The sequence below is a fragment of the Heterodontus francisci genome, chromosome 11, assembly GCF_036365525.1.
Source record: "Heterodontus francisci isolate sHetFra1 chromosome 11, sHetFra1.hap1, whole genome shotgun sequence".
Classification (NCBI taxonomy): domain Eukaryota; kingdom Metazoa; phylum Chordata; class Chondrichthyes; order Heterodontiformes; family Heterodontidae; genus Heterodontus; species Heterodontus francisci.
The window spans coordinates 21,945,960-21,969,741 of NC_090381.1; the positions used below are offsets into that span (position 1 = coordinate 21,945,960).

Below are 23,782 nucleotides of genomic sequence, written 5' to 3' on the forward strand. Positions count from 1 at the left end.
CATCAGTAAATTTCTCAATCATGCCTCCCACATTTAAGTCCAAATCATTAATATATACCACAAACAGCAAGGGATCCAACACTGAGCCCTGTGAATGCCACTGGAAACAGCTTTCCATTCACAAAAACATCCATCGACTACTACCCTTTGTTTCCTGTCACTGAGCCAATTCTAGATTCAACCTGCCACATCCCCTTGTATCTCACGAGCTTTCATTTTACTGACCAGTCTGCCATGCGGGACCTTGTCAAATGCCTTACTAAAATCCATGTAGACTACATCCACTGCACTACCCTCATCAATCCTTGTTACTTCCTCAAAAAACTCAGTTAAATTAGTAAGACATGACCTTTCCTTAACAAATCCATGCTGACTATCCCTGATTAATACGTGCGTTTCTAAGTGGCAATTTATCCTGTCCCTCAGAACTGATTCTAACAATTTGCCCACCACTGAAGTCAGACTGACCGGCCTGTAATTATTTGGTCTATCCCTCGCACCCTTTTTAAACAATGGTACAATGTTTGCAGACCTCCAATCTTCTGGTACCTCTCCTGTATCTAGTGAGGATTTGAAGATGATCCTCAGCACATCTACTATTTCCTCCCTGGCTTCCTTTAACAACCTGGTCTGCAATCCATCCAGCCCTGATGATTTATTCAATTTGAAGGATGTCAGACCCTCTAGTACTTCCTCTCATGCTTATCGTAGCTAATATTTCACACTCCTCTTTAACTGCAATGTCTACATCAACCCTCTCCTTTGTGAAGACAGAGACAAAAAACACATTAAGAACCCTGCCCACATCTTCTGCATCCACGCAGAAGTTCCCTTGTACATCTCTGATAGGCCCTACCCTTTCCTTAGTTATCCTCTTGCTCTTAATGTACTGATAAAACATCTTCCGGTTTTGCTTGATTTTACCTGCCAATAATTTTTCATGTCTTCTCTTTGCTTTTCTAATTTCCTTTTTTACTTCACCCCTGCACTATCTATACTTCTCTAGGCTTTCTAAAGTATTAAGATATTTGTGATCATCATAAGAGGGAGGGGTGAGAGATGGGCACAAAGAGGGGGATTTAAATCAGACTATGTTTTGTTGGCATTTGGTTGGCTGTACACTTTATACACAAATGAATTGCCCCATATCCGTGGCCGGGTCTATAATTTTATCAAATGTCCATGCTGCAACATGTTGATGACTATCCCTGCCCCTGCCTCCATGAATAAATCCCCCTTTTGGTCCCTAATCAGCCCTACTTCACCTGGTACTACCCTTTTACTCATGGGACAGGACGTCAGAAATGCCCCATCCATCAATATCGGCGACCATACTCTGGAAGTGGTTCAAGAGTTCACCTACCTAGGCTCAACTATCACCAGTAACCTGTCTCTCGATGCAGAATTAAACAAGCGCATGGGAAAAGCTTCCTCTGCTATGTCCAGACTGGCCAGGAGAGTGTGTGAAAATGGCGCACTGACACAGAACACAAAAGTCCAAGTGTATCAAGCCTGTGTCCTCAGTACGTTGCTCTACGGCAGCGAGGCCTGGACTACATACGTCAGCCAAGAGCGACGTCTCAATTCATTCCATCTTCGCTGCCTCCGGAGAATCCTTGGCATCAGGTGGCAGGACCGTATCTTCAACACAGAAGTCCTCGAGGCGGCCAACATCCCCAGCATATACACCCTACTAAGCCAGCGGCACCTGAGATGTCTTGGCCATGTGAGCCGCATGGAAGATGGCAGGATCCTCAAGGACACATTGTACAGCGAGCTCGTCACTGGTACCAGACCCACCGGCTGTCCATGTCTCTGCTTTAAAGACGTCTGCAAACGCGACATGAAGTCCTGTGACATTGATCACAAGTCGTGGGAGTCAGTTGCCAGCGTTCGCCAGAGCTGGCGGGCAACCATAAAGGCGGGGCTAAAGCGTGGCAAGTCGAAGAGACTTAGCAGTTGGCAGGAAAAAAGAGAGAAGGAAGCGCAAGGAGAGAGCCAACTGTGTAACAGCCCCAACAACCAATTTTATCTGCAGCACCTGTGGAAGAGTCTGTCACTCTAGAATTGGCCTTTATAGCCACTACAGGCGCTGCTTCACAAACCACTGACCACCTCCAGGCGCTTACCCATAGTCTCTCGAGACAAGGAGGCCAAAGATGACCCTTTTACTATTTATCTGCCTATAGAAGACTTTGGGATTACCTTTTATGTTAGCTGCCGGTCTCTTTTAGTACTCTCTCTTTGCTTTCTTATATGTCTTTTAATTTCCCTTCTGAACCTTCTATATTCAGCCTGGTTCTCCAATCTATTATCTACCTTACAACTCTCATAAGCACACTTTTTCTTCATCTTCATTTTTTATCTCTGTTGTCATCCAGGGAGCTCTGGATTTACTTGCCGTACCTTTCCCCTTTAAGGGAATATACCTTGACTGTGCCCGAACTATTTCTTTTTTGAAGGTAGCCCATTGTTCACCTACTGTTTTTCCTTCCAACTTTTATTCCAATTTATTCGGCCCAAATCCATTCTTACCCCATTGAAGTTGGCTTTTCCTTTTCCATAAGCAACCTAAACCTTATGATAGAATGATCACTGTCCCCTAAGTGCTCTCTTACTGATATTTGATTTACTTGGCCCACCTCATTCCCAAGAACCAGGTCCAGCAGTGCCTCTTTTCTCATTGGATTGGAAACGTACTGTTGTAGAAAACTTTCCTAAACCCAGTCGAGGATCTCTTGTCCCTCTCTGCCCTTTACACTACTACTATCCCGGTCTATATTTGGATAATTAAAGTCCCCCATTACAAGTACTCTATATTCTTGCATCTCTCTGTAATTTCCTTGCAAATTTGTTCCTCTTCTTTCCACTAGTTGGTGGCCTATAGACTACACCAAGCAATGTAACTGCATCTTTTTGTTCCTTAGCTCTAGCCAAATCGATTCCGTCCTTGACCCCTCACTCTCCAGCATTGTAATGCTCTCCTTTATCAATACCGCCACTCCTCCCCCTTTTCTATCTTTCCTGAACACCTTGTATCGAGGAACATTTAACACCCAGTCTTGCCCTTCTTTGAGTCAGATCTCTGTTATAGCCACAACATGTCAATCTGCGCCTGTAACTCACCAATCCTATTAACAGATTAACCCTGATTTAGACTTTATTATTTTCAGCCTTACTCTGACCCCACATAATAACTTACTATTCTCTACTCTAGTAATATCTATCTCTCCCAGTATTCTGTGCACCTTGGTATTCCTCCCTGATATTTCCTCCTGGTTCCCACACCCCTGCCAAGTTAGTTATGTAGGAAGACATTGCAAGAGCCCAGCAAATGCACTCATTAAAGTCATATAATCATAGAATGGTTACAGCACAGGAAGCCATTCCACCTGTCATGCCCACGCTGGCTCTCTGCAATGGCTATTTAGCTGGTCCCACTCCCTCGTCCTTTCCTCGTAGTGCTACAGATTTTTTCATTTCAGTTGCTTGTCCAATTCTCTTTTGAAAGCCACCATTGAATCTGTCGCCACCACACCCTCAGGCTGTGCATTCCAAATGCTACTGCATAAAAAAGTTTTTCCTCATGTCGCCTTTGGTTCTTTTGCCAATCAGCTTAAATCGGTGTCCTCTGGTTCTGGATCCTTCTGCCAATGGGAACAGTTTCTCCCAACCTACTCTGTTGAGAACCCAAGTGATTTTGAATATATCCATCAAATCTGAATTACCTGAAAGCCAGCCCTGAAACTGGAACAACTGTCTAGGCAGTCAAAATAAAAGAAAAATACTGCAGATGCTGGAAATCTGAAGTAAAAACAGAAAGCACTGGAAATACTCAGCACATCAGGCAGCATCTGTGGAGAGAGAGGCAGAGTTCATGTTTCAAGTCAGTGACCTTTCATCAGAACTGGCAAAGGTTAGAAAAGAATTAGGGTTTAAGCAAGTGAAGGGGGGGGGGGGGGTTGTTTGATGAGGAAGAGGACAAAAGGGAAGGTGTGTGATAGGGCAGGAGAGATTAAATAACAAAGATGTCATGGTACAAAAGCAGCATATTAATGCTTGTGGTGACAGACGTGCTTTTGCACAGACTCATTACTCTGCCATTAACACTCTCTCTGGACTTTATATGCTTTGCTTTTGTCCCATGACAGCTTTGTTATTTAATCTCTCCTGCCCTCTGCCCTATCACACATCTTGCCTTTTGATCTCCCCGCCCCACTTGCTTAATTCTAACCTTTGCCAGTTCTGAAGAAGGGTTACTGACCTGAAACGTTAACTCTGCTTCTCTCTCTCCACAGATGCTGCCAGACCTGCTGAGTATTTCCAGCACTTTCTGTTTTTATTTGTGGCTAAGCAGCCATTGTGATTAGACCTCGAAAACTTCCAGCCAGTGTATGCTAAAACTGGGCACGTTACCAGGATGCCAACCCTCAAACAGCATGATGCCAGCCTCTCAAAGATTCCTGGGATACTGGAGTGCCCCCCTCGAATCCTCCGAGCTCTGATTTCAGCTCCGTGTATCCCGATGGCTACTGGGATACCGGAGGGCTTCCCTGAGTCCTCCCAGTTCTGATTTGACGTCAACGTGTCGCGGTACGGTGCGCGCCGATACCTTACGTCAGCGTAAGTGGTGGCCGCTGGGATATTGGAGGTTGTCTCGGTCCTCCAGCTCTTCAGTCTTTCCGCTGGGTAACTGGCATCTTTCTCTCTCTCGCTTTCTCTGTCTCTCTTTCTCTCCGTTTCCTCTGTTATTTTTCCCCCCCCCGTCGCTCACGGTTCCTGAGGCTGTTTGTTGGTGGGTTTCTGGTGAAATCTCTGCTATAACATGGCTACATGATCGAGGGAATGTGTGCCAGGAAAGAGGCCGGCCTCCTCCTCCTGCCCTTGTTTGAGACTGAGGGACCGTCCCAAGCACTCGCCAGTGTACAAGGTTTGACATTCACTACTTGCTCGGTTGTGCTGTGTGTTCCGGCCTGTCCCCACCCCTGCCCCCTTTCTCATCAGCTGCTTAATCCCCCCCTATTCGATTCTGGGGATTTTTTCCCCCTGCTGGGCTGCCAGCTCCGGAAAGATCCTCAGTGACAGGCAGCATTCCCGCATATTTATACCTGCATCACCCTGGCTGTAATCCCGGGCCCCAGCCCACCATCCACATCCATTGCAACAAAAGAGCCTTTCCCTGGACAGCCCCCATTGCGGCGCCCTTCTAACATCCCAGAAAACTGGAGTCATCCCGGCAATAAACCAGGGTAGCTTTTCCCTCCCCCACCCCAACCCCTCCTAGACAGCCCTCTCAGCACCAACACTATAATGCGACCCACACAGCACAAAACATCGAATACGCCGTTAATAACCCAAGTCTCTGACTTTATCTTTCATGTCAGTTCTATTTGCGAATGTTTCCTGGTGAATTATTCTTGCTCTGTTGGGGGGGGGGGGGAAATTCTAATGAAACACCACTGACTGGATGTTGGAAAAAGTTTGTGTGATTAAACTGTTTAATGTCGAGGTATTGTAATTTTGGGGTTTTAGTTTGGAAATCGAGTTGTTTTTCCCCCCGCCCCCGGGTAACTCGCCCCGATCTTGTCAGCAGATGTTTGGGTTCAGGGCGACGAGTTGTGCTGTGATGGCTGCTGGTGTAGGGTTCAAAATGTTTACCTTGCTGTTTTTTTTTTCAATCTGCAAAAGGGGTGGGATTTCAAGTCGATTAACAGGGGCTTCCCTTTACTGCCACCTACTGCCCTCGTGGAGCAGGGAGGGACTCAGCTTCTCTGATCAGTCAGTAAGCACAGGAAGATCCAGTCATTAATCCCCCATGACTGCTGCCTCAGTGATTCACTGAAGGTGACGTTGTATTCGTTGTTTTAGCCATTACAGTTTGTTTAAAAATCGCCACTCATAATGGGAAAGATCAACTGGTATGAAAAGATTATCGAGGAAGGCAACATGCACGTAACAGATCAATATATAGGAGAAAGGAGGCAGAACATATATACTCAAATTAAGGGAGGAGAAAGAGAAAATGGATAAAAAATGTCAAGGGGAGAGAGGGAGGCAGGCAGATTACATGCACGCAAAAATCGTGGGTGAGAAGTAACAGAATAGATAGCACCAACAATATAGGGCGAAAGACTACATGAGGAACCATGCATGCTCAATACATAGGTGCAAGAGAAAACTGATTATATACACACCTATGTATAATAAATGGGAGAGAATGCATGTTTATGCGGGTGTAAACACAAGACAGACAAGAGTGAGGAAGCACGTACATGATTACAAGTGACGTAGAAGTATTTGTTTTAAAATTTCCATTCACATACTAGCTGTGAGCAGGAGGGTGATTTGGCAGCCATCAATGCTGTGTGCTGGAGGTGACTGTACCTCTCTCCTTCCCATGTGCAAGTGTTTGGCGCTTCTTGCCAGTGAGATTGAGAACTGACCTATTTGTATAGCATTTATAGCATAGAAACGGGCCATTCAGTCCGACAGGTTCATGCCAGTGTTTGTGGTCCTCCCATCCTTTATCTAACCCCATCAACAGATCCTTCTATTGCCTTCTCCCTCCTACTCCTATGTAACTTCTCCTTAAATGTCACATCTGTGTTATTCGCCTTAACTATTCCTTGTGGTAGTGACTTCCACATTCTCACCACTCTGGGTAAAGAAATTGCTGCTGAATTTCCTATTGGATTTATTGGTGACTATTTTATGTTTATAGCCCCTCCATCTGATTTCCCCTGCAAGTGGGAACATTTTCTCCATGTCTACCCTATCAAACCCTTTCATAATCTTAAAGACCCCTGTTTAGTCATCCCTCAGTCTTGTCTTCTCTTGCTTAATCTGTCCTGATATTTATAATCTCTCAGTTCTGGTATCAACCTAGTAAATCTTTTATCCATCTTCTCCAGTGCTTCTATATCCTTTTTATTATATGGAGAAGTCCAAATAGGATAATTTTAATGGGAGCTTCTACTTACCACTCAAAATAATCCCACAAAGTGAATAGTGTACACTACGTAGAATGAACTAGAGGCTGGGAAAATACTGTTTTAACTCATCCTCAGTATGCATGTTTATATACAGATTTACATATAACTACCCAACTTAAAATCCTGAATTCTAATAAATATTAAAAGTTGTATTCAAAGTACATCTTCAGTTTCAGTACTGCCGTAGAACAGTTATTCTCCTTTGTGATTTTGCATGTATCCTTACTGTCTAGACATTGGACTTGTTTAGTTGCCTGATGAGTGGTGATTGACACTACACTACATTTGTATGTATATGAGGGAATGTATACAGATTGGATAGTCAGGCTAAATAGATTGCCAACTTCAGGGCACTTTGCAAATGAACCAAGTGGCGCAGCAGACAAGACAGACAGCTGAGCAGATAAACAGTCCACATGTATGGTTTCGCTCATGGACTTCCTGTGGCTTACACCCAGGGCTTCCTGGGCCGTGACTGGGTCCACAAGTGGCAAATACTATGGAGAAAACTAAGGAGATCCCCCCCGAGAGAGGTACGGTGAGGCGGAAACAGGAAGAAACAAAATTGAAGGCTTGTAATAGATTTGATACAGATGGTTGGAAATAAACTGAAAACAGAATTCAATCAACTGTGGAGATCAAGTGATGTCCTTATTCATGAGTAATCCCCTGCTTCCTATTATGGAAACAAAAAATCCAGGAAGAGATTATTACTTGAATGGTAAGACAATAATGTACATGGAAAATGAGAGACCTGAGTCCTGATTGACAACAAATTGAAGCTATCAACGATGCTCAGTGACAATGAGTAAAGCAAATCAGATACCAGGATGTATTTAAAGGTCAATAGTGAGCCGAAATAGTGAGATAATCCTGCACTTTGTAAATCATTGGTGTGACCGCATTTAGAATACTGTGTACTGTCTTGGTCACCATAGTACAGAGGGAATTGCAGTTAATGAAAGGATAGAGAAGAAAGCAACCAGAATGATTGAGGGATTGGATTATGAGGAGTGATTGTGTAAATTGGTCATGCTCTTGCTGGAAAAGAGAAGGTTGAGAGCTGATATGATTGCTGTTCTCTGGATTCTACAGGGAATAGATAATTTAGACCATGACGAGCTGTTTCACATTGTCCAGAACAATAGAACCAGAGGACATGGCCTGCACTTGAAAAGGTGTAAATTCAAAATGAATCTGGGGCAACATTATTTCAGTGAGTGAATCGTCAGTCTGTCGAAAAGGCAGATGATGGTGGAAGCAGATAGTACTGATCCATTCAAATACAAATTAGATGGATTTCTTTCAAAAAATGAAGTCTTGGGATCCAGTATGTGGTAAATTGAGACATGACGTGATAAGTGCAGTATTTTGGGGGGGAACAATTAATTCGATCACGGTTCCCAAAGTTCTCCACCAATGGGGGTTTTCCTTTTCATGTCTGGGTCTGTTGTAGTTGAATTGATAGAAATTGATTGCTATGATTCATCTACAACTCCATTATCATTGCGTCATACAACTCCCAGAATGGTAGAAGGTGAACTGGATGGACCGTGGTCTTTTATCCTCCAGCAATTCCTATGTGCCTGTATGTAATTTGGTCCTTGGTGCTGTTTCTGCTGCTGTGAATGTATAGTAGTGCAGGAGCTCAAAGAATCATGGTTCCTTTTAGTTTGGTAAGTTATGAAGGAAATACTTTTTCTCAAAATAGATATTATTACAAATGATCACTGGAGCAGCCACACAGTAAAGAGACAGCATTTATATATCAGTTTGTGTTGTGTACCTAGGATGAGAAAAGAGCATCAGGTCCATGCACACTTACTCCATATTTTATTCAATCTCAGACCCACGTACTTGCCCTTTCCAGACCTCTCAAAGCAGTGAAATACTTTGGAAATGCAGCAACTGCTATGTAGGCAAACATGGCGTGCCACACATTCAAAATTAAGACTTTTTGACAGCCTTTCACTCACACTATATAAACCCACTTTTGTGTGGGGTGATCTGATTGAGGTGTTTAAAACGGTAACAAGATTTTCTAGGGTCGATAGAGCGAAAGTATTTTCTGTAGGGGGGAGTTCAGAACAAGGGAATATATTAAAATTAGAGCAAGGCCACTTAGGAGGGAAATCAGGAAGCATTTTTTTCCCCACACAGCTAAGAATTCTGGAATTATCTCTTCACCCCCCCCCCCCCCCACCCCCCGAAAAAAAAAGCTGTGGATTTTTATTAGGTAATGGTATCATGGGGTATGGCACAAAGACGGTCAAATGGAGCTGAGGTGCAGACCAGCTATGATCTAATTGAATGATAGAGCAGGCTCGAGCAGCTGACCTGTTCTTAATGTTTACTGGTGATAATTGTGCCCCTGTGGCAACCTCAGCTGACATTTTGTTACTCAGATTGGGATTCTGTGGCTCTGTATGGATTAGGTTGATTTTTGAGTTGTGCCTTTTTTTCATTGTTATTAGGAATCTGCTCAGCACAATCTTGCCATCTTTGTGCTTTCCTGGTGCGTGCACAGTGTTGCCATCTCTGTGTATTGATGGTCTCTACATTGTCTTGTCTGCTCTGGATGTTGCTTTTGCTTCCTGTCATCTGTCAGTCCCTGTACATTCTCAGCACCCCTGTGTGTTCCCAATCGTACTTGCACAGTCCCATCATCATTCTCTCAGTCTCCAACTGTCCAGAGAATGCAGAGTATTATGTAGCAATCTAGTTGGAGGCAGCTGACACTGAGAACCTGTTTGGAAGTCTGTGCAGGTGGCATCCAGTTACTGCAGCAGTGATGGTAAATGCTTGTTGTGTGCTTCACAGGGGCGGATTTAATTGAAGTTTGGATCTGGAGATAATGGAACTATGTATTGAAACTAATGCTGTGAGCATCTTGAGAAAGGTGAAGGGCTGTACATTTTATACTTCTGTGATAACTGGCGATCTGTACAGGAGATGAAGATCTTTCCAGCAGGATATTGCAACCTACTCCAGTCTATCAGTGTCACTGGGCTTGTGTCGAGTCCTGGTATGAATACATTATGGGAAACTCTCTGAAGCCAGTTTGCTTTCATGTTGTGATGAACCAACACGCCAATTATACTTGCAGCTGCTATCACCAGTGACAGTCTTTTACCCTTCAGTACATTACCTCAGTGTTAGACAGCTTAAAATGTACTCTTCAGACATGGTTTGGAAGGACAAAGGTTTTAAACTAACTGCATGTATTTCACCATTTGAGTGGACTTAGTAAGAAGATTTCATGTGCTACCATTACATTTCACAAAGATTCTACTGCCAACACTTAAAATCTTAAGGATTGTTCAGAGCAGATCTGGTAGATGCTATACGTGGATTTAACACTGGAAATGTTTCTGAAGCAGTGTTGCTCTGTTGTTTTGTTACAGGTTCTGTTTCTATCCCTGTCTTTCAGGCTTCACAAATTGGGAGAGTTTCATCCTAGCCAGGAATGGAAGTAGAGCTGACTGAATTTTCCCTGGAATTTCAATAACCCAACCAACTCTGTAAATTGTTTGCTTCCCAACTTCCAGAGCAGGTACACATCAGTAATACAAAGATGGCTGCATGTGTATCGAGTGCTGTGTGGTTTAGTATAGTTATTGATAACTTTTTATTATATTTTTCTGTTTTATCTTCTCCCCCTTCCTCTGGTACCCTGCCCAAATGACCAATGTTCATTTGAAGCCAGGTAGCAATTGGTAGCAGGTAATTTGACCACTGAAGAGATCGGAACTGAGCCTTGTCTTGCCCTCAACTGACCTCATTGCACCTACAATTTCTAGCATGATTTGCTAGCTAGTGATCAGTTGGATTCCTGCCTGTTTTTCCCCCCCCACTCCAAGCTCAGGGACAATGTGGCCAATTGTAGCATTCCAATTATTGTTTGCTCAGCACAGACTGAACCCAGGTGCTTCTGTGCTGTATTGTTTAGTAACACGCAGGTTGCTGAATGTACCCTGATCCATAGGCTCTCAGTTATAACTTTAATGTAACTATGGCCTATAACAGGTATAAACACTTCGTACTGGAAACTTTCCCTCAACAGAAATTTACCTTTTATCTATATGCAGAAAGAGCAAAACATGTGAACTGCTCTAAATCTCCATGTTGGAGATCCTGTTCTTTGGGTGACGTGTTAAATTCAAGACTTTGTGTTTAAGTGGATGTAACAGATCCTAGGACACTTTTTGAAGAACAGGGAGTTTTCTCAGAGTCTTGGACAGCATTCCTGCCTCAACCAACATGAAAAACAGATAATGGTTGTTCATCTCATTTCCTGTTTGTTGGATCTTTCTGTACCTAAATTGGATGCTATGTTTTCCTATGCAACAGGAATGACTGTATTTGAAAAATAAGTCATTGGCTGTTCAACCCTTGTGAAATGAAAATCACATCACAATAGAAACACTTCAGAGCTGGATTGGACATTGGTTTTGTGGGTACTGGCATTACTGGCAGCTGAAAGGTACCTGATTTCACAGTCTGTGCTGAGTTAGCTCGGCTAGTGCAGTGACGGGGGACCACAATGGAGGTCAGAAAAATCACTGTGTGTTCCATCTTCATAGCCAGTCACCCGTGCTGGAAAATGCAGGTTTGGATGTTGGTTGAGAAGATGATTGGGTTCAGCGGTGATGCTCTTCTTGGTTGAATAGCCAACTGACACTAACCATCTAGGTGCACAACTGAAGGGTGGCCACTTGGATGATGTGCTGGAGGGCTGCCTGTACACCCAGGGTTGCCAACCTGGAATTGAAGATTGATCTCCCTGAGAATTGGGACAAGTTTTACTTCTTCGCGCCTGTATACATCTAGCGCAAAAGCTGAAACCCTTCCTGGCTCCACATGTCTGTCCTAGGCTCGCTACCATTCCAAAAACAGCCTTGAATTTCCTGCTAGCTGGTCCCACTGCTGTCATAATTTTGCTGGAAGTGAAGTCCAGCCGGCATGTCTGCTGAAGATGCTGTGGCAGATGGAGCAGGCCAGCTAGGCATGAGCAAATTCCTGTACATCACTGTTTAAAAATGCAGCCTGTAAGTTCTCCAGTTGCTTAGCAAAATTAGTCGGAAAAAACTGTCCTCTAGGATCAGTAAGGCCTGCCATTCGTGGATTATGTATTGCTCGTTCTTCTTTTGAAATGAACAGTCTGGAGTACCAAGCAGATTTCTTCATTACACTGTTTCTGTAATTTTTTTACACCCCAAAATTTGAGAAATGATCAATTTTGATTTACACAACATATTTATGTTCATCAGCAATGTTTGAGAAGTTGAGTGTGTATGGTCAAACTAATTGAGATGCAGGTCTCTGGATGTAGAGTTGCCAGTCCTTCTGGATTATCTGGGAGTGTCCCAGATTGGAAGGTAAATCAATAAAAGCAAAATACTGCAGATGCTGGAAATCTGTAATAAAAACAGAAAGTGCTGATAATACTCAGCAGGTCTGGCAGCATCTGTGGAGAGAGAAGCAGAGTTAATGTTTCAGGCCTGTGACCCGTCATCAGAACTGGCAAAGGTTATAAAGATTTTAAGCAAGCTAGAGGGGGTGGGGGAGGAGGGAACAAAAAGGAAGGTATGTGATGGGGCAGAAGAGATTAAATAACAAAGATGTCATGGGACAAAGGCAAAGCGAGTGCTAATAGTTGTGGTGAATGACAAAGCATTAGTCCGGAGAGAGTGTTAATGACAGAATAATGAACAGCTCTGTCCAAAAGCACAATCATGAAAAACCAAGTTTAAGGCTGGCACATGCTTAAAAAATAAAATCAAACAGAATACAAAAAAGGCCAGTCATGCTTTGAAATTGTTGAACTCGATGTTGAGTCTGGAAGGCTGTAGAATGCCTAATCAGAGGATAAGGTGCTGTTCCTTGAGCTTGCGTTGATTTTCACTGGAACACTGCAGCAGGCCAAGGACAGAAATGTGGGCATGGGAGCAGGGTGGTGAATTGAAATGACAAGCAATCGGAAGCTCGGGGTCATGCTTGCGGATTGAGCGGAGGTGTTCCACAAAATGTTCACCCAATCTGCATTTGGTCTCTCCATTGTAGAGGTAAATCTCCCGGGCACAGGTACTAGCAACCTTGGAGAAAATTAGAACTTTGCACCAGTCACTTCCTTCCTCTCTGATCTGTGCTTGACTCTGAATTGGGGGGGGGATGTGAACCCAAACCCAGATTGCTCTGATCCAAATCAGCAGAGACACAAACCTAAACCCAAACCCGAATTGACCTGCTCAAGATTGGGGAGAAGAGAACCCAAACTCTGATTAATCCACTCTGGATTGGAGGAGGTGCGAACCCAAATCTGGATTGACCAACTCTAGGTTGGGGGGGGGGGGGGGAAGCAAACCCAAACTCGGGAGGAACTCAGTTGTGTGACTGACTGTTAAATCTCGTGCTTTCTGTTTAAATGCCAGCTGAAGTTTTATAGCAGTTGCTCACTGAGAATGGTAGGCAAGTCCCTGATTAGAGTCCTGTCAAACAAACTATAAACTGCACTTCCTGTATCTGCTTTCACTTTTTCACTTGTGATTTTTGTGCTTAAGGTAGGGACCATATTCTTCTAGAGATCTTTCTGATAATGCAGGAAAAAAAATCACCACCCTTAAAGGGTAGTTGCATCTAGTTACATCGAGTCTACAGCACAGTAATAGGCTATTCGTCCCAACTGGTCTATACCAACGTTTATACTCCACATGAGCCTCCTCCCAGCCCTCTTTGTCTAACCCTATCAGCATATCCTTTTGTTCCTTTCTGCCTTATAATTATCTAGCTATTCCTTAAATGCATCTATGCTATTTGCCTCAATTACTGTTTGATAGCAAGTTCCACATTCTAACCACTCCTTGGGTAAAGAGGTTTCTCCTGAATTCTCTATTGATTTTATTAGTGTTATGATCAACCGCTCCAGTCAAAGCCCCCAATCAAAATATACGATTCTGATTGTGGTGGGGGAAACGCACTGTTAATTCAATCCCGACCCTCCACAGATTGCCTAACATATCATTTTAAACTTTCCAAATTAAAGAGAGTACAATTTGGCTGGGTCTATTAACCCCCAAATGAGGCTAACCAAACCAGGTGTCTTTAAATCAATAAATTAACTGTTTAATTAGAAAAACTAAATTCTTAAACACTATGAAGATATATATTTTTTTCTTCTTTTGCCTCCTTTGTCTTGAGAGAAAATGGGTAAGCGCCTGGAGTGGTCAGTGGTTTGTGAAGCAGGGTCTGGAGTGGCTATAAAGGCCAATTCTAGAGTGACAGACTCTTCCACAGGTGCAGCAGGTCAAATTGGTTGTCGAGGCTGTTACACAGTTGGCTCTCTCCTTGCGCTTCTCTCTTTTTTTTCCTGCCAACTGCTAAGTCTCTTCAACTTGCCACTCTTTAGCTGTCCACCAGCTCTGGCGATCACTGGCAACTGACTCCCATGACTTATGATCAATGTCACAGGACTTTATGTCGCGTTTGCAGACGTCTTTAAAGCGGAGACATGGACGGCGGGTGGGCCTGATACCAGTGATCAGTTCGCTGTAAAATGTGTCTTCGGGAATCCTTCCATCTTCCATGCGGCTCACATGGCCAAGCCATCTCAAGCGCCGCTGGCTCAGTAGGGTGTATATGCTGGGTATGTTGGCCACCTCGAGGACTTCTGTGCTGGAGATACAGTCCTGTCACCTGATGCCAAAGATTCTCCGGAGGCAGCGAAGATGGAATGAGTTGAGACGTCGCTCTTGGCTGACATACGTTGTCCAGGCCTCGCTGCCGTAGAGCAAGGTACTGAGGACACAGGCTTGATACACTCGGACTTTTGTGTTCCGTGTCAGTGCGCCATTTTCCCACACTCTCTTGGCTAATCTGGACATAGCAGCAGACGGCTTTCCCATGTGCTTGTTGAGAGACAGGTTACTGGTGATAGTAGAGCCTAGGTAGGTGAACTCTTGAACCACTTCCAGAGCATGGTCGCCGATATTGATGGATGGAGCATTTCTGACGTCCCGTCCCATGATGTTCGTTTTCTTGAGGCTGATGGTTCGGCCAAATTCATTGCAGGCAGCCGCAATCCTGTCGATGAGTCTCTGCAGACATTCTTCTGTGTGGGATGTTAATGAAGCATCGTCAGCAAAGAGGAGTTCCCTGATGAGGACCTTCTGCACTTTGGTCTTCGCTCTTAGACGGGCAAGGTTGAACAACCTGTCATCTGATCTTGTGTGCAGGAAAATTCCTTCTTAAGACTTGAACGCATGTGAGAGCAGCAGGGAGAAGAAGATCCCAAATAGTGTAGGTGTGAGAACACAGCCCTGTTTCACGCCACTCAGGATAGGAAAGGGGTCTGATGAGGCACCGCTATGCTGAATTGTGTTGTTGTAGTCACCGCGGTCACCCTTGTTCTTATAGAGGGTGATGATATTGGCATTGGTGATGATATTGGCATTGCGCATGTCCTGTGGTACTGCTCCCTCATCCCAGCACAGGCAAAGCAGTTCATGGAATGCTGAGAGTATAGCAGGCTTGGCACTCTTGATTATTTCGGGGTAATGCCATCCTTTCCAGGGGCTTTTCCACTGGCTAGAGAATCAATGGCATCACTGAGTTCCAACTTTGATGGCTGTTCGTCCAGCTCAACCATGACTGGCAGAGACTGGGCTGCATTGAGGGCGGTCTCAGTGACAACATTTTCTCTAGAGTACAGTTCTAGATAGTATTACATCCAGCGGTCCATTTGCTTGTGTTGGTCAGTGATTGTGTCCCCTGATTTAGACTTGAGGGGGTGATCTTCTTGATGGTTGGCCCAAAAGCTCTCTTAATGCCATCATACATTCCTCTGATGTTTTCGGTGTCGGAGGCCAGCTGAATATGACTGCATAGGTGTTGCCACTAGTCATTTGCACAGTGCCTGGCTGTTCTTTGTGCAGCGCTTCTGGCTACTTTAAGTGCTACGGATGTTAACTCACTGAGGGCTTTCTTGTAGTTCAACAGTGCAATGCGCTTAGCGGCTATGACAGGTTCCAGCTCTTCAAAGTGAGATTAAAACCAGTCTGCATTCTGCTTCTCACGTTTGCCATAGGTGGTCATTGCTGAGTCATAGATGGTGTTTCTGATGTGGGCCCACTTGGTCTCTGCATCCCCTGTAGGAGTGTTTTGAAGGGCTTTTTCAAGTGAATTTAGAAACTTATGTAACAGCTGTGGATAAGAAATTCTGGAGTGATGTAGCTTCTTTGATTTGAGTCTAACTTCGCTGCACACCAGGGAGTGGTTGGTGTCGCAGTCCGCACTGTGGAAGCTGCGTGTGATTTGAACGCTGTTTAAAGAGGCTCGCCTTGTGACGATGAGGTCCAGCTGGTGCCAATGACGTGATCTTGGGTGCTTACTAAACCCTGTCACCAGGTTTCATGGATCAAAGACCGAGTTGGTGATGCAGAGGTTATGATAGGTACACAACTCAAGCAGTCTCTGTCCATTCTCATTCATCCTTCCAATGCCATAGCGCCCAAGGCAGGAGGGCCACGAGTCCTGGTTGGCCCCAACCCTGGCGTTAAAGTCCCCCAGCAGGAACAGATGTTCGGTATTGGGAATGCTACTAATGATATTATGGAGTTCCTCGTAGAACTGGTCTTGAACTTCAGGTGGGGAGCAGAGTGTTGGAGCATATTTTGCTGAGTAGGTGTACTGGTCCAGAGGCGGTGAGCAGTCGGATGGACAGTATGTGTTCCGAGCCATTTGAAGATGGCTCTGTCATGCTGCGCAAAGAGTTTCTGATTGCGAAGTCCACTCCATGCTGTCTTGGTTCTTCAGGATCCCTACCCTGCCAGAAGAAGGTGTAGTCTTGCTCTTTTGAGAGATCTGCTCGCAGGGAGACGTGTCTCCTGAAGTGCTACAATGTCCACATTGAGTCTACTGAGCTCGTTGTTAATGATGGCGGTCTTCAGAGAGTCGTTGATTTGTGTAAGGTCTTCCGACAGGCCAGGACACATAGTTCTGATGTTCCAGCTTGCAAAACGAAGGGCTGGTACCTTCTTTCCTTTTCTTGTCGTGCTGTTTGGTGCGGTGTTACATCCACTTGTCGGGCAATGACCCTGAGCTCCAAGCACCCATTGAAGCAGGTGGTCTGTGGCAGGACAGAACCTTACTGACCGGGGGCTGCCCGGTTTGAGGCGGGCGGTAGCTGTCCAGTGAGATGCGATGACCTCTCCCACGGACAAAGGCAACCCGTGGTGCCCAATCTCTACGCCAATTGAGCTGGGCTTATAAACCATAACTGCTGCCTTCCCTGTTGTTTTGGTTGCTGTGAGGCGACTATGGAGTGACCTCTCCATGGCGCATGCCTGGGCGGATGTATGGAGGTTGTGAGTTGCCCAAGCGTCAAAACCCCCCCTCTCAGCCTTCCTAGTGGGGTCCAAAGGAGTGCAGAGCATGACGCTTGGCACCGGTCTGGCTGCAGGAACTGCCGGAAGCATGCCAAAGGTGACACATGACCGTCTTCGGGGTTCCGCTCCGGATTTTCTGTTGGGGTTTACTCCCCTAGCCTTGGTCTCTCCCGAGACGCCCACAAGGCAGTGGGGTTGTTAGCTCCTATCCATGAGCAGGGGCCCTAAGAAGTAAGCTGTGTGATTTCATGAAGGGAGAGGGAACAGGGGATGGGGTGCAGGGGGAAGGAGGTGTGGGGCATTGTAGGGGGAGGGGGTGCAGGGGAAAGGGGTTTCGGGGGGAGTCGGGAAGGGGTGCGAAAGGGTGGGGGAAGGGTTGTTGTGAGGGGGGAGCTGGGAAGGGGATGAGAAGGGGAGGGGATGGGGAGTGAGGGGGGTGCTTGGGGAAGGTGATGTAGGGGGGAAGGGGGTGCGGGGGGTGAGCTGGGAAGGGGATGTGAGGGGGAGGGGTCGGGGGGAAGGGAGTGTTGGAGGGAAGGGGGTACGGGAGGGGGAGGGGGGGAAGGTGGTGAAGGGGGAGGCGTCGGGCGGGGGGCCCGACCCTGGCGAGTGGGCCAGCCCGCAGCCCGCACGGCCTTCTCGATGTCTGCGTCCTCCAGGCTGACGCTGTGCTCGTGGTCACCATCCAGCTCACGGTGGAGCTTCTTATATAATGTGGGGAGGTGGTGGCGTAGTCGTATCGTCACTGGACTAGTAACCCAGAGACCCAGGATATTGCTCTGGGGACGCAGAGGGTGGAATTTGAATTCAATTAATAAATCTGGAATTAAAAAGCTAGTCTAGTGTGACCATGAAACAATGTGGTTGACCCTTACATGTCCTCTGAAATGGCCAAGCAAGCCACTCCGTTGTATCTAACCGCTAGCACTGTGGGTCTACCTACCCCACGTGGACTACAGCGGTTTAAGAAGGCAGCTTGCCACCACATACTTGAGGGCATTTAGGGATGGGCAATAAATGCTGACCTGGCCAGTGATGCCCACATCCCATGAATGAATTAAAAAAAGGCATTTAAAATAGAAAAAAATTAGAGTTCTTGTAAATTTACAGTCCAATGTTGCTTGAAGTCCTCACAGCCGTCCGATGGGGAAAGAAGGTTCTTCCACAGTAGAACAGTCTGTGGTCTAATTCCAGCAGTATGTGATGCTTTCCTTCCATCAGCGAATTTCAACAATTAATGACTTGCAAACTCTTTTTAAATTAATCAGTTTGGCTTTATAGTTGTTGAGGGATAAAAGATTGTCACAGTCTAACTTCCCTTCAGTTTAAATTATCAGAGATCTCTGTTTTGGCTTGACCTTTTTTTTTAGAATTTTGAGAGATAATTAAATAGACAAAATTCTGTTCCTTCAGTTTAAATGGCTGAGAGCTCTTTTTTTCAGGTGCTAATACCAGCTGTCTGGCTGTGTTCTCTGCTAGAACAAACTCTCTCCAACTAAAAAGCCAGTTCAAAATTGAATTGTAACAAATGTATCGCATGATGCTCAATCCAAGTGGCTGTATCCATGGTAATGAGAATGCACCTTCATGGTACCTCCAGAGGCCCTCTGATTTTTAAAGTGGTACTGATCCTTTGCAAGCCTTAAAGGTACACCGCATATTCCCAGAAGAAAAAAAAACTACAGGACTATGACATTAGTGACCATCTTATATTCATGGCCTATAACTTTGGAAACTGCACAAGCAGGAACGTTTTCTCTACATCTACCCTATCAAAACTTTTCATTATTTAAAGACCTCCATCAGATCACACATCAGCCTTTTTGTTTTTAGAGAAAAGAGCCTCAGCCTTTTTGATCTCGCCTATTACTTATAATCTCTCCAGTTCTGGTAACGTCCTTGTGAATATTTTTTGCACCTTCTCTACTGCCTCTATATCCTATTTATAATATAGAAACCAGAACTGTGCACAGTACTCCAAGTGTAGTCTAACCGAGGTTCCACACAAGATTGACCTGACTTGCCCACTTTTCAATTCTATCCCTTCAGAAATGAACCCCAGTGCTTGGTCTGCTTTTTTAATGAGATCACTTATTAGCAAAAGAGCAACAGTTTTTGTAGAATGATTGTCTAATAGTCAGGACACTTGGCGAGGTGATTTGTATCCTTGACGCAGTTCGCGGGTGAAAGTGCAGTTCTGACGTGCTGTGCCGACCTGTCACAGCTGTGTCTTGTCTGCAAGAACTATCTGTGCAGTTGATGACTTTGCTCGGGTTTTGTGAAGTGGGGGAGGTGGAAAAGTGATTTCTAGCTATCGAAAAAGAATGTTGATCAGACTTAATCTTGTTGAAAGGGTGCTGTAGATTGGTGAAGTGTGTAACTAGAAGCTTTGCCACGATTTGTAAAGAGGAAGGTAGAGTAATATGACAGTTAATGTGCTGCCATAGCCTTGTGACTGATCTGCAATGTGTTTTAATTAAATTCAAAACAGCATAAAATTCACCTCATACTCCTGCTGCAGTAGATACAACATTTGAAGCAAGAGCATACATTGGCCAATGCAGTCAGCTCCAAGCAGCATATACAAAGCAGGCTGTGTCTAACTCAGAGGTCTGGAGGGAGTGGTGATGAAATTTGCAGATGATTGATTTCTTAAAAGACCAAAGGGATGCAATAAGATGGGGTAATAGGCTAAAAAGTTGCAGATGGAATTCAATGTCAGTAAGTGTGAGGTGATGCATTTTGATTTTTAAAAAGAGTAGTTGTATTGTGAATGGAATTAGGCTGGGTGCTGTATGGGAGTGGAGGGATTTGGGGGCATAGGTTCACAGGGTGTTAAAAGCAAAACCTCAGGTTGATAAGGTTGTTAGAATTCTAGGTTTTATCTCGAGCTATAGAATACAAAAACCAAGAGGTAGTGATGAGTCTATATAAATCTTAAGACCTCAGTTAGAGTAATTTGTGCAGCATTGGACTGCACACTATAGGAAAGATATTTAAGCTTTAGAGAGGGTGCAAGTAAGGTTGCCATCCCTTACCCACCCCCATTGGATTGTCTGGAATCTCTAAGGATGGGAGATTAATCTTTCTGTCACAGCTGCCAGAAACCTGGGAGAAACATTGAATTTGCAATTCAAACCTGTGGTTTTTGCCTGCTTGCTTTCTTAATGTGCCTCCTGGTTCTTGGAAATTCTTGCACAATAGCAGGCGTGAAGTGCTGAGGAGGCATGCTCAGGTACAGATGATCTGACCTTGAAAGGTAAATGCAAAAATTTTTGCAAATTGTGGGGGGGTGTCATGTGATCAGATGCCATGCTTTCAAACATCAGAGGATATCTTTAACCACAGTTGTTTACCTGATTTGCAGCTGTACTTCTGTCAGAAAAGGAGGGGAGAAAATTACGTAAATTGGAGGCGCACATATTGGGATGCCTTTGGCATTGTTGCTTTTCTGAACATTAGATGGTATTAAAACTCGGTCAGCATATGAGCTATTAAAATGATCATTGAAGCGGCTTGTACAAATTCCACCGTGACGAGATTTTTAATTCAATTTTAAAAATCTGGAAATAAAAAGCTGGTATCTGTTAAAGCTGTCAAAATGTTGTAAAACTCCAACTGGTTCACTAATGTCCTTTAGGAAACGAAACCTCCTGCCTTCATCTGCATTGGCCAATGTATGACTCCAGTCCCCCACCAACGTGGTTGACTCTTAACTACCCTCAGAAATGGCCTTGCAAGCCATTCTGTTGTCAAACCAATACAAAGACTGTAGTGGTTAAGAAGGGGGCCCACCACTATCTTTTTGGGACAATTAGGGATAGGCAGTTAATGTCTGTGATGCACACATCCTGAGAAGGAATGAATAAAAATCCCATATGCTATACTGGGCATCACTGTCTGAGCTCCCAATTTGTTAGCATGTGTGTGGTGATAGACTGCTCTTTGGGAAACACTGCATCCTGAGAAACTTACTCAATGAGTAACACTGCATTGCATTCTATGTTGATAGGCTACAAACTGACAAATCCAAATACACTCATTGTCTATGCTGAAAGCTTGTAAACTGGGCAGCAGTATGTTTCCAGTTCAGCGAGAGGGGATGCACTGTTGGATTGGTTCTTGGGAATGAGGTGGGCCAAGTGGATCAAATATCAATAGAACATTTAGGTGACAGTGATCATTGTATCATAAGGTTTAGGTTGGTTATGGAAAAGGACAAAGAACAATCTAGGGTAGGAATTAATTGGGGTGAAAACCAACTTCAATGGGGGTAAGAATGGATCTGGGCTGAATAAATTGGCATCAAAGACTGGAAGGAAAAACAGTAATTGCACAATGGGCTACCTTCAAAGAGGGGATAGTTCGGGCACAGTCAAGATATATTCCCTTATAGGGGAAAGGTAGAGTTAACAAATCCAGAGCTCCCTGGATGACGACAAGAGATAGAGATGAACAAGAAAAAGTATGCTTATGACTGTTGTCAGGTAGATAATACAATGGAGAACCAGGCTGAATATAGAAGGTTCAGAGGGGAAGTGAAAAGACAAATAAGAGAAGCAAAGAGAGAGTATGAAAAGAGACTAGCAGCTAACATAAAAGGGAATCCCAAAGTCTTGTATAGGCATATAAATAATAAAAGGATGGTAAAAGGTGGAATAGGGCTGATTAGGGACCAAAAAGGGGATTTATGCACGGAGGCAGGGGGTAAGCTGAGGTATTAAATGAATACTTTGCATCTGTCTTTACCAAGGAAGATGATGCTACCCAGGCCACTGTGAAAGAGGAGGTAATTAGTACACTTGAAGGATTTAAAATTGATGAGGAGGAGGTATTAGATAGGTTGTCTCAACTTTCAGTTGATAAAGCACCAGGGCTAGGTGAGATGCATCCCAGGATACTGAGGGAAATGAGAGTGGAAATTGTGGAGACACTGGTCATAATTTTCCAGTCTTCCTTAGACTCGGCTGGTGCTAGAGGACTGAAGAACTGCAAATGTTACACCCTTGTTCAAAAAGGGATGTAAAGATGAACCCAGCAACTACAGGCCAGTCAGTATAACTTCGGTAGTGGGGGAACTTCTGCAATAATTCGGGACCAAATTAATAGTCACATGGACAAATGCGGATTAATTAAGCAATTATGGATTCTTTAAGGGAAAATCCTCTTTAACTTGTTGGAGTTTTTTTGAAGAGGTAACAGAGAGCGTTGCTGAGGGCAATGCAGTTCATGGGGTTTGCATGGACTTCCAAAAGGCATTTGATACAGTGCCGCACAGCAGACTTGAGTAAAATGGTAGCTCACGGAATAAAAGCAACATGGATACGAAGTTGGCTGAGTGACAGGAAACAAAGAGTAGTGGTTAATAAATGTTCTTCAGGCTGGAGGAAGGCTTGTAGTGGAGTTCCCCAGGGGTCAGTGTTGGGACCCTTGCTCTTCCTGATGTAAATTAATGACCGAGACCTTGGTGTACAGGCACATTTTCAAAATTTGGGGATGATATGAAACTTGGAACAGTTGTGAACTGTGAGAAGGATAGTGTAGAACTTCAAAAGGACATAGACAAATTAGTGTAATGGGCGGACAAGTGGCAGCCGAAATTCAATGTGGAGAAATGTGAAGTGTTTCATTTTGGTAAGAAGAACATGGAGAGACAATATAACATAATTGGGTACATCTCTAAGGGGGGGTGCAAGAGCAGAGGGACCTGAGGGTATATATACGTAAGTCATTGAAGGTGGACAGGTTGAGAGAGCGGTTAATAAAGCATACCGTATCCTGGACTTTATTAAAAGGGGCATAGAGTGCAAGAACAGTATCCCCAGTATGATCCAGTACAAACCCTCTGATTATCCCCTGTGTGATCCAGCTCAAACTCTCTGATTATCCCCAGTATGATCCAGCTCAATCCCTCTGATTATCCCCAGTATGATCCAGCTCAATCCCTCTGATTATCCCCAGTATGATCCAGCTCAAACTCTCTGATTATCCCCAGTATGATCCAGCTCAATCCCTCTGATTATCCCCAGTATGATCCAGCTCAAACTCTCTGATTATCCCCAGTATGATCCAGCTCAATCCCTCTGATTATCCCCAGTATGATCCAGCTCAAACTCTCTTGATTATCCCCAGTATGATCCAGCTCAAACTCTCTGATTATCCCCAGTATGATCCAGCTCAAACCCTCTGATTATCCCCAGTATGATCCAGCTCAATCCCTCTGATTATCCCCAGTATGATCCAGCTCAAACTCTCTTGATTATCCCCAGTATGATCCAGCTCAAACTCTCTGATTATCCCCAGTATGATCCAGCTCAATCCCTCTGATTATCCCCAGTATGATCCAGCTCAAACTCTCTTGATTATCCCCAGTATGATCCAGCTCAAACCCTCTGATTATCCCCAGTA

At 44.5% G+C, this 23,782-nt stretch overlaps 1 protein-coding gene across 4 annotated transcripts in view; it reads left to right on the plus strand.

Annotated features, from left to right (window-relative positions):
* The first annotated feature begins 4,637 nt into the window (after nt 1–4,637).
* The window catches only part of LOC137375133 (AMMECR1-like protein), a 99,701-nt gene continuing 80,556 nt past the window's right edge, over nt 4,638–23,782 (plus strand). For 2 of the 4 annotated variants that reach the window (XR_010975934.1, XM_068041801.1), the window contains exon 1: nt 4,638–4,930. Coding sequence is in view for 1 of the 4 variants with exons in the window: in XM_068041801.1 (XP_067897902.1) it covers nt 4,834–4,930 (97 nt within the window). In the remaining 3 variants the exon portion in view is untranslated. Of the gene's footprint in view, nt 4,931–10,438; nt 10,546–23,782 lie in introns of those variants that run through there. The other 2 variants (XM_068041804.1, XM_068041803.1) reach the window with 2 other exon arrangements.